The following is a 16,382-nucleotide window of genomic DNA, read 5'->3' on the forward strand; positions in this document are numbered from 1 at the left end:
CTTCATTTAAAAACAATGTGAAATAGTTTCACAACTCACACCACCTGGAACACCACAGCGTAATGGTGTGTCCGAACGTCGTGACCGTACTTTATTAGATATGGTGCGATCTATGATGTCTCTTACCAATTTACCACTATCATCTTGGGGTTATGCATTAGAGACATCTGCATTCACTTTAAATAGGGCACCGTCTAAATCCGTTGAGATGACACCGTATGAACTGTGGTTTGGTAAGAAACCTAAGCTGTCATTTCTTAAATGTTTGGGGTTGCGATGCTTATGTGAAAAAGCTTCAACCTGATAAGCTCGAACCCAAATCAGAGAAGTGTGTCTTCATAGGATACCCAAAAGAAACTGTTGGGCACACCTTCTATCACAGATCCGGAAGGCAAGATCTTTGTTGCTAAGTGGATCCTTTCTAGAGAAGGAGTTTCTCTCGAAAAAAGTGAGTGGGAGGAAAGTATAACTTGATGAGGTAATTGTACCTTCTCTCGAATTGGAGAGTAGCTCATCACAGAAAACCGTTCCTGTGATGCCTACACCAACTAGTCAGGAAGCTAACACTAGTAGAAAACATGGCTTTGGTTTGGCCAGAAAAGAGCATTAATCCCGGTTGCATTACGAACGGGGACTAATGTGAGCATTAGTCCCGGTTCGAGCGGCTAGGGCACCGTACAGGCATTAGTCCCGGTTCAAATGGGACCTTTAGTCCCGGTTGGTGCCACGAACCGGGACTAAAGGGTGCGATGCCCATTAGTACCAGTTCGTGGCACCAACCGGTACTAAAGGTTGGACCTTTAGTCCCGGTTCGAGCCACCAACCGGTACTAATGGGGTTTGAGGCATTAGTACCGGTTCATGGCACGAACCGGTACTAAAGCTCCCATTTTCAAACTCTACCCCCCCCCCCCCCCCCCCCCCCCCCGTGGATCGCCTTTTCAGTTTTGTAAAAAGCAAAAGAAAATGATAAAAACTTCAAAAATTAAAATCCTTCCAGATGTAGTTATGTTACTACATGTACTAGTTAGGAAAATTTAAAAACTTAAATTTGGACATGTTTTGCAAAAAGTGTAGGGAAAATGTAAAACAGCTATAACTTTTGCATACGATGTCAGAAAAAAACTTATAATATATCAAAATGTTCAGCACAAAAATCCGCATCCGATTTTGACGGCCTACGACCGGTTTGCAAATTTTTAGAATCCTCAAATTCTAAAAGGAAAAAAAGTTATGCTCAAATTTCTGTTTTTTTTTGAATTTTTGTTAAATCTGGTCAAACTACTTATTCAAGAAGTATTAGTGTTACTAAATAATTATTCAAGAATATTAGTGTTACTAAATAATTATTTCAGTTTTTTTGAATTTTGGTCAAATCTGGTCAAACTGTGGTCAAACTGTGGTCAAACAATGGTCAAACTAATTATTCAAGAAATATTAGTGTTACTAAATAATTATTTTATTTTTTTGAATTTTGGTCAAATCTGGTCAAACTGTGGTCAAACTATGGTCAAACTACTTATTCAAGAAATATTAGTGTTACTAAATAATTATTGTTTTTTAGAACAATAGTTTCAAACTCAAACAGTGAAATGTGTTACTTCATGCTCAAGCTAAATTCCTGAGGGTTAATAGGATTGACATCTTACTATTGTCAGGAAAACAACAAGTGCAGACTTAGAAACGAGGGAGAATAGAACCCGGAAGTTAAGCGTGCTCAGGCTGGAGTAGTGAGAGGATGGGTGACCGTCCGGGAAGTTAGATGATTTGGAATGATGAGGGGTGATTAGAGATTAGAGGTTAAAATAATTCAGAAATTTGAAAATAAAAAAATTCAAAAAAAATCAAAAAAATCATAAAATTTCCTTTAGTACTGGTTGGTGTTACCAACCGGGACTAAAGGTGGACCTCCAGGCAGCGGCCACGTGGAGGGCCTTTAGTCCCGGTTCGTGTAAGAACCGGGACTAAAGGGGGAGGCTTTAGTAACGACCCTTTAGTCCCGGTTCCAGAACCGGGACTAACGGCCCTTATGAATCGGGACTAAAGGCCCTTTTTCTACTAGTGTAATGATAATGGTCATGAAACTTCAAGTAACTAACGAACCTCGTAGGTCAACCAGCGCACGTTCCGCACCAGAGTGGTACGGTAATCCTGTTCTGGAAGTCATGTTACTAGACCATGACGAACCTACGAACTATGAGGAAGCGATGATGAGCCCAGATTCCGCAAAATGGCTTGAGGCCATGAAATCTGAGATAGGATCCATGTATGAGAACAAAGTATGGACTTTGGTTGACTTCCACGATGATCAGCAAGCCATAGAGAATAAATGGATCTTCAACAAGAAGACTGACGCTGATGGTAATGTTACTATCTACAAAGCTTGACTTGTTGCGAAAGGTTTTCGACAAGTTCAAGGAGTTGACTACGATGAGACCTTCTCACCCGTAGCGATGCTTAAGTCTGTCCGAATCATGTTAGAAATTGCCACATTTTATGATTATGAAATCTGGCAAATGGACGTCAAAACTTCATTCCTTAATGGATTTCTTAAAGAAGAGTTGTATATGATGCAACCAGAAGGTTTTCTCTATCCTAAAGGTGCTAACAAAATGTGCAAGCTCCAGCGATCCATCTATGGACTGGTGCAAGCATCTCAGAGTTGGAATATACGCTTTGATAAATTGATCAAAGCATATAGTTTTATACAGACTTGCGGTGAAGCCTGTATTTACAAGAAAGTGAGTGGGAGCACTAAAACCTTTCTGATAAGTATATGTGAATGACATATTGTTGATCGGAAATGATGTAGAATTTTCTAGAAAGCATAAAGGAGTGTTTGAAATGAGTTTTTCAAAGAAAGACCTTGGTGAAGCTGCTTACATATTGGGCATCAAGATCTATAGAGATAGATCAAGACGCTTGATAAGACTTTTAATGAGTACATACCTTGATAAGATTTTGAAGGAGTTCAAAATGGATCAGTCAAAGAAGGAGTTCTTACGTGAGTTGTAAGGTATGAAGTTGAGTAAGACTCAAAACCCGACCACAGCAGAAGATAGAGAGAGAATGAAAGTCATTCCCTATGCCTCAGCCATAGGTTCTATAAAGTATGCCATGCTGTATACCAGACCTATTGTGTACCTTGCCAAGAGTTTCGCAAGGGTCTACAATAGTGATCCAGGAGTAGATTAATGGACAACGGTCAAAATTATCCTTAAGTACCTAAAGAGTACTAAGGAAATGTTTCTCGGTTATGGAGGTGACAAAGAGTTTGTCGTAAAGGGTTACGTCGATGCAAGCTTTGACACTGATCCGGATGACTCTGAGTCTTAATCTGGATACGTATTGAAAGTGGGAGCAATTAGCTAGAGTAGCTCCGTGCAGAGCATTGTAGACATAGAAATTTGCAAAATACATACGGATCTGAATGTGGCAGACCCGTTGACTAAACTTATCTCACAAGAAAAACATGATCACACCTTAGTACTCTTTGGTTGTTAATCACATAGCGATGTGAACTAGATTATTGAATCTAGTAAACCCCTTGGGTGTTGGTCACATGGCGATGTGAACTATGGGTGTTAATCACATAAAGATGTGAACTATTGGTGTTAAATCACATGGCGATGTGAACTAGATTATTGACTCTAGTGCAAGTGGGAGACTGAAAGAAATATGCCCTAGAGGCACTAATAAAGTTGTTATTTTATATTTCCTTATATCATGATAAATATTTATTATTCATGCTAAAATCATATTAACCGGAAACTTGGTACATGTGTGGATACATAGACAAAACACCGTGTCCCTAGTAAGCCTCTACTAGACTAGCTCGTTAATCAAAGATGCTTAAGTTTCCTAACCATAGACATGTGTTGTCATTTGATGAACGGGATCACATCATTAGGAGAATGATGTGATGGACAAGACCCATCCGTTAGCTTAGCATAATGATCGTTAAGTTTTATTACTATTGCTTTCTTCATGGCATATACATATTCCTTTGACTATGAGATTATGCAACTCCCGGATACCGGAGGAATACCTTGTGTGCTATCAAACGTCACAACGTAACTGGCTGATTATAAAGATGCTCTACAGGTATCTCAGAAGGTTTTTGTTGGGTTGGCATAGATCGAGATTAGTATTTGTCACTCCGAGTATCGGAGAGGTACGGTAATGCACATCATAATAAGCCTTGCAAGCAATGTGACTAATGGGTTAGTTACGGGATGATGTATTACGGAACGAGTAAAGAGACTTGCCGGTAATGAGATTGAACTAGGTATGAAGATACCGACGATCGGATCTCGGGCAAGTAACATACCGATGACAAAGCGAATTACGTATGCTGTCATTGCGGTTCGACCGATAAAGATCTTCGTAGAATATGTAGGAACCAATATGAGCATCTAGGTTCCGCTGTTGGTTATTGACCGGAGAGGTGTCTCGGTCATGTCTACATAGTTCTCGAACCCGTAGGGTCCGCACGCTTAACGTTTGATGACGATTTTGTATTATATGAGTTATGTGATTTGGTGACCGAATGTTGTTCGGAGTCCCGGATGAGATCACAGACATGACGAGGAGTCTCGAAATGGTCGAGAGGTAAAGATTCATATATAGGACGATAGTATTCGGATACTGGAAGTGTTCCGGGGGTACCGGGTACGTATCGGGTCACCGGAAGGGGTTCCGGACATCCCCCCGGCAACTACATGGGCCTAATGGGCCAAGAAGGGGACAGACCAGCCCCTAGGGGGTTGGTGCGCCCCATGTAGGCCAAAATAAGGGGGAAGGAAAGAGGAGAAGAGGGAAAGGAAGGGGAGGGATTCGGCCTCCCCCTTCCTTCTCTCCTTCCTCCTACTTCCTTCCTCCTCCGGATGAATATGGAAGGGGGGAGGGGGGAGGCCGAATTGGGAGGCGCCCAAGTAGGATTCCTCCTACTTGGGACGCCCCCTTGGCTGCCTCTCCTCCCCTCCAACCTATATATATGAAGGGGGGGCACCGCTAGAACACACAACATTGATTCCTAGCCGTGTGCGGCGCCCCCCTCCACAGTTTACGCCCCCAGTCATATCTTCGTAGTGCTTAGGCAAAGCCCTGCGTGGATCAATTCACCATCACTGTGCCCATGCCATCGTGCTGACGGAACTCTCCCTCAACACTTTGATGGATCAAGAGTTCAAGGGACGTCATCGAGCTGAACGTGTGCAGAACTCGGAGGTGTCGTACGTTCGGTGCTTGATCGGTCGGAACAAGAAGAAGTTCGACTACATCAACCTCGTTGTCAAACGCTTCCGCTTTTGGTCTACGAGGGTACGTGGACACACTCTCCCTCTCGTTACTATGCATCTCCTAGATAGATCTTGCGTGAGCGTAGGAATTTCTTTGAAATTGCATGCTACATTTCCCAACAGTATATACATTGAGATGACTCATTAGACAAAAATTGCATGATGTAGATCATGAGATGATTGTTTAAGTATCGTTTTTGGGGCTGCGTGAGGTGACATTGGGGCAGGTCCCATAAATTAGAACGACAAACTTAAAGGTCCGCCTAGCCATACGTACGTTATCTCTTCCGGAATTGCTCCAACAAGAAAGAACTTTGTGAGGTTGTATCATGCATTTTAATGAAGTTATCATGTTGGGAGTTAACACTAGTGAAACCTGACCGTAAGCCTTGTTTTCAAGCAATGCAAATCTCATTTTAGTTATCCACCTTGTTACCTTACTGTTTTTAATTGTTCAGAAAATACAGAAAATATTTGCATCATCCATATTATATCAAGTTGCGGTTGCAACACGGTGTTGTTGCAATAGCGCGATGAGCCTTTGCAACACGGGTGGTGGCACTGCACTACCGCAACTTTGTCTTGACAGGCTACCTGAGTAGACGGAGATTTTGTTGTGTCTGCAACAGAGGCCTTGTTTCAAAGGAGAAGAGAGTTTTTACGGCGCATCATACTACCAACTAGGAGGAGTAGTATATAACTGATCCAATGGTCAATATTAACCCCGTTTTTTTTCCTGCAGGGCATTTCGGTAAAATGACTGTTAGGGTAGATTTATCTTTTTTAGTCAGAGATTTGACCTTTCTTAATGTTAATTGTAATGATTAATAATGTATTGACCACACCTTTAAAATAATGTAATTAATCATAGTTCTATCCCTTCTCATCCCAGTTCGTCTATTATTCCTCATTGTATGCAGCCGCCACAGCTGCCCGTTGGCCGTGTCCTCGCCCCCTCGGTCGCGCAGGGCCGACTACTCCGTCGCATGGCCTCTGGTTGTCGCCCCCTAATCTTCGACAACGCAACAACCCCGTGCTTCCCGGCAGCCCTCTCGCCGCCGCACCCAAAGCGATGGCAGTAGCATTCTCATATGATATCAACCCGAACTAAAAGCCTGAAGCTTCAGTACAGTCCAAGTCTGTCCAGATGAAATCAGTTTTATACTCGTAGTTTCAGTAGACTCTGTTCTTGCGGACTTTGAAGGTGGATGACATCACCTTCGGTGTTGAGCTTCATCCGCAGGACGTCCATGGACTCGGTCGCGGACATGGTGATGTACCCGTACATCCAGAGGTAGATGCCGTCGCAGTAGGTGAAGGGCAGACTGGTCCTGCTGCTCCTATTCCTGATGTTGTAGGCTAGCTGGATGGCCCCTCTATTGACGACCTCCACATTCATGGCGCATCCGGCAACAAGTTGCTGCAAACACAGGTAGACCACATCGGCGATGGGGCATGTGGCCGGAGCGACGGCTCGCCTTTTGTCTCACCCAGCGACCCGCTCCAGATCCCACAGGTTTGAGGGGAACACCTAATGGTTGTTCCATTCGCCGAGGGTGACTGCCGGCTAGGACAGGAGGGGGCGATGGCGCAGTATGGACTCGTCGGTCGACGGCAGGATGCAAAACCCAAGCGTATAGATAGGCAGCGCGTGTAGCGGTGTCAACGGACAAAACGACGGCTCGACTTTGTCATCTCCTTCTAGCGCCACCCGCGGTAGTCGCTACCGCTCGCGAGCGTGAGGGATCACGAAATCACCAGCCTTGGAGAGGGTGCGGTGAGGGGGAGGGGATGGGGAATGAATAGTGATATTATACCAAAAATGTCCCTGACCAAAAAATATACTACCAAAAATCTGGTGTAGTATTGCCTCATCTGGTCCGTCCACCCACAAAAATAAATGGCCCATATTCACCTGCTGTACTGTAAAAGGTCTCGAGGAAAAAGAGAAGAAGGGAAAAACAGTTCAGCGGGAATGCAATAAGGCTCGTGTTGCAAATCCTCGACCGCAACACGAGCATTGTTGCAAAGGCTGTCATTCTCGAAGCGAGATCGAATGGATGTTCCACGCTCCATCCAACGGTTGTGGGGTGATGGATCTTTCGAATTATCACCCGCGGACGTGTAGCACTGCCCTATTGTCAATAAGCTACTTCATTAGTCTAATAAATGCCAACTCATCAATTCTAAAATAAATACTCCCTCTGTCTCATAGTGTCAAAAAAAAGTTTTACATTATGGGACATAGGGAGTAAAAAATAAATGTCCTAACTAATAGGAGTATATGTCCTAACTAATAGGAGTATGTATTACCACGGCCACGGACAAACATTCCCCATTTTCACCAAAAGCCCTAGCGCCGCCTCCTCCGCTGCTCCCCCGACCGCTGTTCCTCGCCACCTTCTCTCCTCCTCCCCCAACCAGCCGCAGCCAGCCATGGTGAGCTCCGCCCTCCGCCCTCCGCCCTCCTCGCCCCTCCCCCAAACCAACCCTCCCGCATTTCCCGATAGCCGGCCGGTCTAACCCATGCGCTGCGTAATCGCGTTGCAGGCGAACGTCGCCGTGGGGACGAAGGTGGCCGCCGCGGCGGCCGGGCAGCCGAAGAAGAGGACGTTCCGCAAGTTCACCTACCGCGGAGTGGACCTCGACGCGCTCCTCGACATCTCCACCGACGACCTCGTCCAGCTCCTCCCCGCCCGCGGCCGCAGAAGGTACACCCCGCCCCCAGCGGCGTGCGTCTAACTTGAGAGAGCGAGCGAGAGTGGAATCTCTTCAAGTTGAAGGGAACTGCTAGCTCGTTTGTCTGAAAGAAAGTGCTGTGCTTTGGTGTTGCTGTAGGTTCCAGAGGGGGCTGAAGAGGAGGCCCTTGGCGCTCATCAGGAAGCTGCGCAAGGCGGTAATGGATCCTCCTCCCTTGCCTCTCTGCTCCTGGGTGGAATGCACTGCCTGCTATTTATAACTGTCTCCGTGTTAAACAGTTGTGCCACTTGCCAGCGACAGTATGCCTGAAAAATGTCTCTTTTTTATGGATGGGCGTGCTGCCGACTGCATGTGATTTGTAACTTACTCATATAAATTAGCTTGTGTGCTTGGAATGCAGCGTGCAAACGCCTGATCAAGTACATTTTCTGGCCAAAACATTGGACTTTGGTACATTTTCCATGCTTCCTGTAGGTTTAAATATCGTGGCATGCACTGTTTGCAGCACTAAGGTGTTTGGCAACATAGAACATACCTTAGCATTAAGTTGGTACTGTAGGTTGTTAATAAAATCCTTGAAGTTATATTGCTAATAGTAAAATCCTTGAAATTAGCATGTATGCTTGGATTGTAGCGTGGAATCGCCTGATCAAGTACATTTTCTGGCCAAAACATTCGACTGAGTACTATTTTGGGTGAAATTGACCGATTATATTCTTGGTGGCTGTAGCCTGCAGTACCTGGAATGTTCAGTTTGTTTGCTTTCACTGACACTGTTATTGAAGCGGGTGTACAGAAAAAAATAAGTTGGGGTTTGATGTTCTCCATGTATGTTTAAATATGGTGGCATGTACATTTTCTGGCCAAAACATTGGACTGAGTACATTTTTGGGGTGAATTTGATGTATAATGTACACTCCGAAATGTCCATTTTGTTGCTAGCCGACACTCTTATTGACGAGGATGTGTAGAAAAACATCGTGGCATTTTTACTGTTTGCTGCACTAAGATGTTTGGCAACAACCATAGCATTAAGTTGGGATTGTAGGTTGTTAATAAAATCTTTGAAATTATCTTGCGCATATGTCACTTTCCTGATGCAGTCTGGTTCTCTTTGCTGGGCTCAAATATTTTGCTTACTCTACAGACGAATGAATGTTTGTCTAGCTAGTGCACATACTGTATATTCTTGAGCTAGCATCTTCTTGTTCTGGGTTTATGGTTGTGGGAATACTGATGTTCGATAAATGGGAATATCAAATATCAATGCAAAGCTATGAACCTTCGCACAAGTGAATTCTTATTGGTTGGTCTTTTGACCACTATGAATCACTAGCTGGCTGTATAGTAGTGCTGAACAGTGGTGGCAGTCTATTTTGCATCTTCTACTGGGATACATTTAGTGTTCTCCAATTGCTGTGAGTAGTATCCATTTTTTTATTGTGGCAGGAAAGAAAAGAAAATGAATAACTAGAAATGTATGATATAAACTCCCGAGTATATGTGCCTTGATAGGTGTTGAACGATGTTATCTGTATTACTGTATAGGTATTTGTTTGAGGCGTCTTTATCATTTCTAAGATATTAGTGTGAGTGTGTGACATCAAGTTCTAACAGTACACTTATAATGCTGTTTTGATTTGAACCATCAATTCTATTGCTTTATTGGTTCGAGTTCAAGCAACTGAAGCTCATTCCTTTTTCTCTGAAAATGTACAGAAAATGGAGGCACTTGCTGGTGAAAAGCCAGGGGTTGTGAAGACTCATCTGCGCGACATGATCATCGTGCCAGAGATGGTAGGCAGCCAGATTGCAGTGTACAATGGGAAAACCTTCAACCAGATTGAGATCAAACCACTAGTAGAAAACAGGGCTTAGGTCACAGGGCAGTTTTCACATTAGCCCCGGTTCAGTCACGAACCGGGACTAATGTGAGCATTGGTCCCGGTTCGTGAGCCCAGGGGGTCGGCCGGGGCCTCGTGGGCATTGGTCCCGATTCGTATGGACCCTTTGGTCCCGGTTGGTGGTACAAACCGGGACCAATGGGCCACGCTCCTGGCCCACCACCCTTTAGTCCCGGTTCATACCACAAACCGGGACTAAAGGACTGGTCCTAGTTGCGGCCAGTGTTTAGTCCCACCTCGCCAACCGAAGGGCGCTCACACCAGTTTATAAGCCCGTCCCTCTATGCCTTGTTGAGCTTCTCTTAAAGTGAAAATAGATGCCCTTATACAGGAAATTTGACCTAAATTCATAGTAAATTTCATAGAAATTTATTATGAATTTAGGTTGAATTTTCTCTATAAGTGCATCTATGTTCATTTTTTTATATTTATAAAATAAATAAACCTTAATAAAATAAATAAAACTAAATAAACCTTAATAAAATAAAATATAGTAACTACAATAAATAAACCTTAATAAATTAAGTAAAAATAGCAGCAGTAAAATAAATAAAAATAGCAGCAGTAAAATAAATAAAAATAAAATAATTAAAGTAAAATACATAAGTAATTAGAAATAAAATAAATAAGTTTTTTGTTGTAAGTAGAAACAAAACCTTTTCAGAGTTCATTTGAAATGCTTTTCAATTTTAGGGTCTTATAGCTCAAAATAATTAGTAAATGCATGAAAAATAACAAATGATGTCAGAAAGGATTGAAAAATGATGATGTGGCTTTGAATGGTGCATTTTGAACACACAAAAAGTCAGGAGTTCAAATAAGTTCTAAAAAATGAAATCCCTTTGTAACAGACGAGTTTCCGGATGAAATCCTGATACTTTGAAAGAGATTGTCCGTTTTGTACACGAAGTGCATCCAGTTTTTGCTGTAACCCTCTCAACTTTCTTGCACATGCTATGTGGATGAAATGATGATATCATGCCAACTTTCAACCTTTTCAGAGTTCATTTGAAATGCTTTTCAATTTTAGGGTCTTATAGCTCAAAATAATTAGTAAATGCATGAAAAATAACAAATGAAGTCAGAAAGGATTGAAAAATGATGATGTGGCTTTGAATGGTGCATTTTGAACACACAAAAAGTCAGGAGTTCAAATAAGTTTAAAAAAATGAAATCCCTTTGTAACAGACGAGTTTCCGGATGAAATTTAAACTATTCAAATTTGGAAACTAATGGAGTAACAGAAAGTTTATAATTATGCTAAGCTAAAAGCAAAAAGAATAAAAAAATAAAGCAAAAATCAAAAGAAAATAAATAATTCAAAAAACAAAAAATACTGGAAAAATAAAAAAAATGCCGCCTAATGGGCCACACGGCCTGCATACGACTAGAAACCCATCTGCACATGGGCCAGGATGCAGGCCCGCAGGCCCAATAGGCCCAACATGGCAGTGACAAAGGTAGGCATGTAATGCCTGCATATTAGAGAGGAGCTCAGCACCTGAGCTGCAACGCAGCTTATAAACAGGTGTTGAGCTCTCTCAGCTAGCGAGGTGAGACTAAACTTCCCACCGCACCGCGCCAGCACATTAGTCCCGGTTGGTGGCTCCAACCGGAACCAATGCTCCCCTTTGGTCCCGGTTGGTGCCACCAACCGGGACCAAAGCCCTCTGCTTCCCGCCCTTTGCGTTGGTGAAAAGAGGCCTTTGGTCCCGGTTGGTGCCACCAACCGGGACTAAAGGGCGGGTATTGGTTCCGATTTGTGCGTTGAACCGGGACCAAAGCCTTTGCTATATAAGCAGCACTTAGGAAATTTTCAGATTTCCATCGCCAGTTTCCCCTCGCCCGACGACGCCGCGAGCTCGATCTACGCCGCCAGGCTGCCCCGCCGCCGTCGCCGTCGGCCGTGCCCCCGAGCCCACGCCATCGCCCGTCGCCATCGTCCTCCGCCCCCCGCCGCCGTCGCCGTCGGCCTCCGCCGCGCCCCCCCGAGCCGTCGCCCATACGTCACCGTCGCCCTCCGCCCCCGGCCCGCTGCGGTCGCCGTCGCCCTCCGCCACCCACGTCGTCGCCCTCCGCCGCCCATGCCCACGTCGTCGCCCTCCGTCGTCCGATGTGAGCCGCCGCCACGCTACGGCTCTGTTTATTTTTTTTCATATAATTTGTATTATTTTTTTGTTCATTGCATTTTTTCATATATATATAATGTATATATATATATGTATGTGGTAGCTATATGATGAATGGATGTGGCTATGTATGTATGAATATAATGTTCATATATAATGTTCATACAATTTTATAGAACTATGTATGTATGAATATAATGTAGCTATATGATTTTAGGTTATAAGTGCTTAGTAGTTGAACTAGCTAGTTGATTTAATAAAACTATTTTATTAAATTTTACTATATATAGAAGTAGTTATTTTTAGTAAGAACTACTTTATTTTATATATTTATAGTAAGTGCTTAGTAGTTGAACTAGTTGATTAATTAATAAAACTATTTTATTAAATTTTACTATATATAGAAATAGTTTATTTTTAGTAAGAACTACTTTATTTTATTTATTTATAGTAAGTGCTTAGTAGTTGAACTAGTTGATTAATTAATAGAACTATTTTATTAAATTTTACTATATATAGAAGTAGTTTATTTTTAGTAAGAACTACTTTATTTTATTTATTTATAGTAAGTGCTTAGTAGTTGAACTAGTTGGTTAATTAATAAAACTACTTTATTTTATTTATAGTAAGTGCTTAATTAGTAGTTGAACTAGTTGATTTAACAAAACTAGTTTATTTTACTATAGAAGTAGTTTATTTTTAGCAAGAAAATTAATAGAACTAGTTTGTTTTTTTAGTTAAAGCAATTATTCCCGCATCGACGTCGACGATGCCTATCCCGCATCCTCGTCGTCGACTCGGCGGAGGAGGCTGGCTTGATCAGAGGGGCCATGTCCGGGACTGGGCTCCGCCGGGCTGGTTTTGGGAGGTGCTACCTTCCGGTGGGCGTAGGTTGGTGAGGAACCAGCCCGTCGTTGACCCGATCCTTGTTTGGTGGCGCTCGCGTGGGCCAGTGACGGTGCCGAGGCTTCCGGACACCGCGGAGGTGGTACGTCACCGTGTCAGCGAGGAGGACCAGCACGTCCGTCGCTACATGGTTGCGTTGGAGGGCAGGTTCGACAATACCTGGCAGGTTCTTCAGGGATCTCACTGGAGCTATGATCCTGTGATGGTTCCGTCCCTTTGGGTGTCCACCGCCCGCGCCGATACCCGCCTGCGATGCTATATGTATGATAGTATTCGAGGTGTATTAGTGATAATATTCGACGATGTACGGACGCATGGAGATGATGTAGTTTTGCTTATAATTGAATGCATCCTAATTTGAATACTACTTTATTTTGTGATTTGATTTTGCTTATTGAATGCTCAAAGTGGAAAACTACTCCGATCCTACTTTGAATGCTAAAATTGGAGAGCACTATGATTAGTTGATAGCTTATAGGGTTTTTGTTTTCGCAGAAATCTAGGAGCCCCCGGCCCCTCCATCATCCCCGCCGTCGTCCCCGTCACCGCCCCCTCCGACATCGAGGTGAGACCAGCCAAATCCTTTTTTAGAAAGATAATTAAACGATATTTCGGGTTGACTGTAAGTCTGTCGAGTCTCCACCATATATGAGAGGACGAAGAATCCCGACTGTTGTCGTGGGGGTAGCTTCTCCTTCGTTCCCGTGTGCTAGACAATTTGGTGTAATGCACTCGAGAACGAAAGGAGGAGCTACCATCACCGACGGTCGCAAATGTCAGAGAGGAATCAGTGAGGGAGAGTTCCACCATATATATATGAGAGGACGAAGAATCCCGACTGTTGTCGTGGGGGTCGCTTCTCCTTTGTTCCCGTGTGCTAGCTAGACATTTTGGTGTAATGCACACGGGGACAAAGGGAGGAGCGACCATCACCAACGGTCGAATGTATACACCACGTGAGCTGAGAGTTTTCAAGAAAAGACTCGACAAACCGATAGTCAACCCGTGATGAATAATAATGATTTAACTTAGGTTTTTTAGTACATATATTTAATTGTAGATGTTTAATATTTGAATTATGAACATAGGAAATGTCGTACTCGGACGACGAAAGTCTTCCGGGGGAGTGCGACTGGTGCCACGACGACCGAGGTCAGTGCGACAGGCCTCACCTGGACGAAGATCGGCGCTTCAGTATTAAGCTGGAGGAGACGTTTGATGTTGAAACGGTACGCAACGACGACAAGTGTTATTTTTTCGTAATTAAGCACGACTTCAACTATTTTAACGTGTACTTTTCATCTTTTACAATTCGGCTAGCTTATCCCATGCCATGCAAGACGCTGCGTCTTGGAGAGGATGGGTTTTGAAGACCATGAAAGTATGGAAACAAAGAAAATTCACCTAAGGACCCATCATGATATAGATTTTGAAGTAAAGCTGTATAATTCTGAGAGCGTAACCCATTTTGGTTGCAAAAATTGGGAAGCATTTTGCAAGATGTATGGTTTTGATGAGGGTATGCTTATCACCATGGATCTTGGTGATCCTGACATCGAGCAAGACAATATGGACATTTGGGTCCTTGTTGATACGCCTCCAATTCTACCGCTATGTGAGTTTCTCAAACATAGTTATTAGCTAATTTATATTGTTCATTTCAAAATAGTTGACAGCTTATTTTCATTGACAGCTTATTTTGATTGTTCAAACAATGTGCGGAACATGGTAGACAGAACCTACTACACCGATGGCTCTGAGTTAACTTATAAGGAGAAAACTCATCTGGTCGGATTTTGTACTGATATTGAGAATTACAATATCTACAATCAAACTCCTCAACATTATGGTCAATACGTGCCACTAGTGCACGTGTTGAACTACGGTAACTACTATGGAGATACCCTGGTAAGATTTCTTATTATTACGACATCCGTGCATATTTTGCATAGTTCTAAAACTAGTACATTATCATTGCTAACTATGAAGTTATTACTATGTTTTTCAACAGATAATCCCAGAGGATTGTGTGCCTCATTTGATGTATCAGAATGGTAGGCTTGATGTTTTGAATATACAACCAGGTCATCCTACGAATCTCAACTGTCCATACCGGATTTCTAAAAGAAGTGGAGACATGCAAATCAAAGAATGGAAAAAATGTATGGACAGTCGCAAGGAGGTTCTTGGAAGCAAAAGGAAGCGAGGCGCAAGAATTGGAGACAGGATGATCTCCATTCTCCATAATGGAGAGTCAGGGTCTATATTGTTTTATGCTATTTTACCTTAAAGAGGGTATTTCGGTCCTACCTAATACTGATGATCATGTGCTAAGAACAATTAAGTAGGGTTGGTTCGATGAATGTGAGGATGATGATCGTATGACTTGTTATTAATAACGAGTAGAAGTTGTATGATGATGATTAGTAGGACTTGTTATTATATATGATGATGCATGATGCGCGCATGAAGAGTTATTATATATCAGCGGGTGAAATGAACATGGATTGGATTGAAGTGAAGACAACATGCATGTGGTGCGTGTTGAAAGTAGTACAATCCAAACTTGATCAAGTCCGGATTAGTATTACTTTCGACATGCACCACATGTTGCCTTCACTTCAATCTAAGCCATGTTTAGGCATAGCAGTACGTAGCGTTGGTAAACCAAGCACGGAGATATAAGAGAGGACACTTCTCTCTAATAGCTACCTAATAACAACCTAAATTAACCCCCCAAAACCCACAAACCCCCCCCCCCCCCCTTCAAAAAAAAACAAAAACCTCAGCTCCTGCCAGGTGCTGACGCGTGGATGCCTATTACCAACCGGGACCAAAGGCCCTCCTGCCTGGGCTCCACGCACCGGCCACGTGGACGGCCTTTAGTCCCGGTTCGTGTAAGAACCAGGACTAAAAGGCTAGGGCATTAGTAACGGTCCTTTAGTCCCGGTTCCAGAACCGGGACTAAAGGCCCTTATGAACCGGGGTAAAAGTCCCTTTTCCTACTAGTGAGCCCGAGATGATTGGCCACTACCTCGCCGAGTTCTCCATAAGCTACAAGCCCGTCAAGCACGGGAGGCCCGGCATCGGCGCCACCCACTCCTCGAGGTTCATTCCTCTCAAGTGAAAGGATCCTGCGGCCTGCGTGCCCTCGGCCGACTCCATGTACCTCTGCCTGGAGTGAACGCCGCGTATGCCCGTTTTGTCTTAAGTGGAAGAACTTCTAGTATATCTATTTTTGTCTGAAGTGGAAGAACTTCTAGTATATTTATCTAGTGGAAGCATGAGGTGGAACTTCTAGTATGTCTGTCTAGTGGAGCTGTAGGAAACCTATGTGTGGAAAATTGAGGGGAGTGAAAGCAGCATCTGTTATCTATGCCCACTTGGTTTGTCTTTCTGCATCCTCTGGTTCCTGGTGTGCCAGGTCCATTGTCCATGATGTGC

The 16,382-nt window shown here is 43.4% G+C and overlaps 1 protein-coding gene across 1 annotated transcript; it reads left to right on the forward strand.

The window, feature by feature from the left end:
• Window positions 1-7,825: 7,825 nt before the first annotated feature.
• LOC109741875 (small ribosomal subunit protein uS19-like) lies at window positions 7,826-16,065 on the forward strand. The gene is made up of 4 exons (XM_020300959.1): window positions 7,826-8,010; window positions 8,138-8,195; window positions 9,719-9,859; window positions 15,958-16,065. Exons 1-4 carry the CDS (start codon window positions 7,826-7,828, stop codon window positions 16,063-16,065), a joined length of 492 nt encoding a protein of 163 aa, XP_020156548.1.
• The last annotated feature ends 317 nt before the right edge of the window (window positions 16,066-16,382 follow it).

Source organism: Aegilops tauschii, chromosome 1, assembly GCF_002575655.3.
Source record: "Aegilops tauschii subsp. strangulata cultivar AL8/78 chromosome 1, Aet v6.0, whole genome shotgun sequence".
NCBI classification, from domain to species: domain Eukaryota; kingdom Viridiplantae; phylum Streptophyta; class Magnoliopsida; order Poales; family Poaceae; genus Aegilops; species Aegilops tauschii.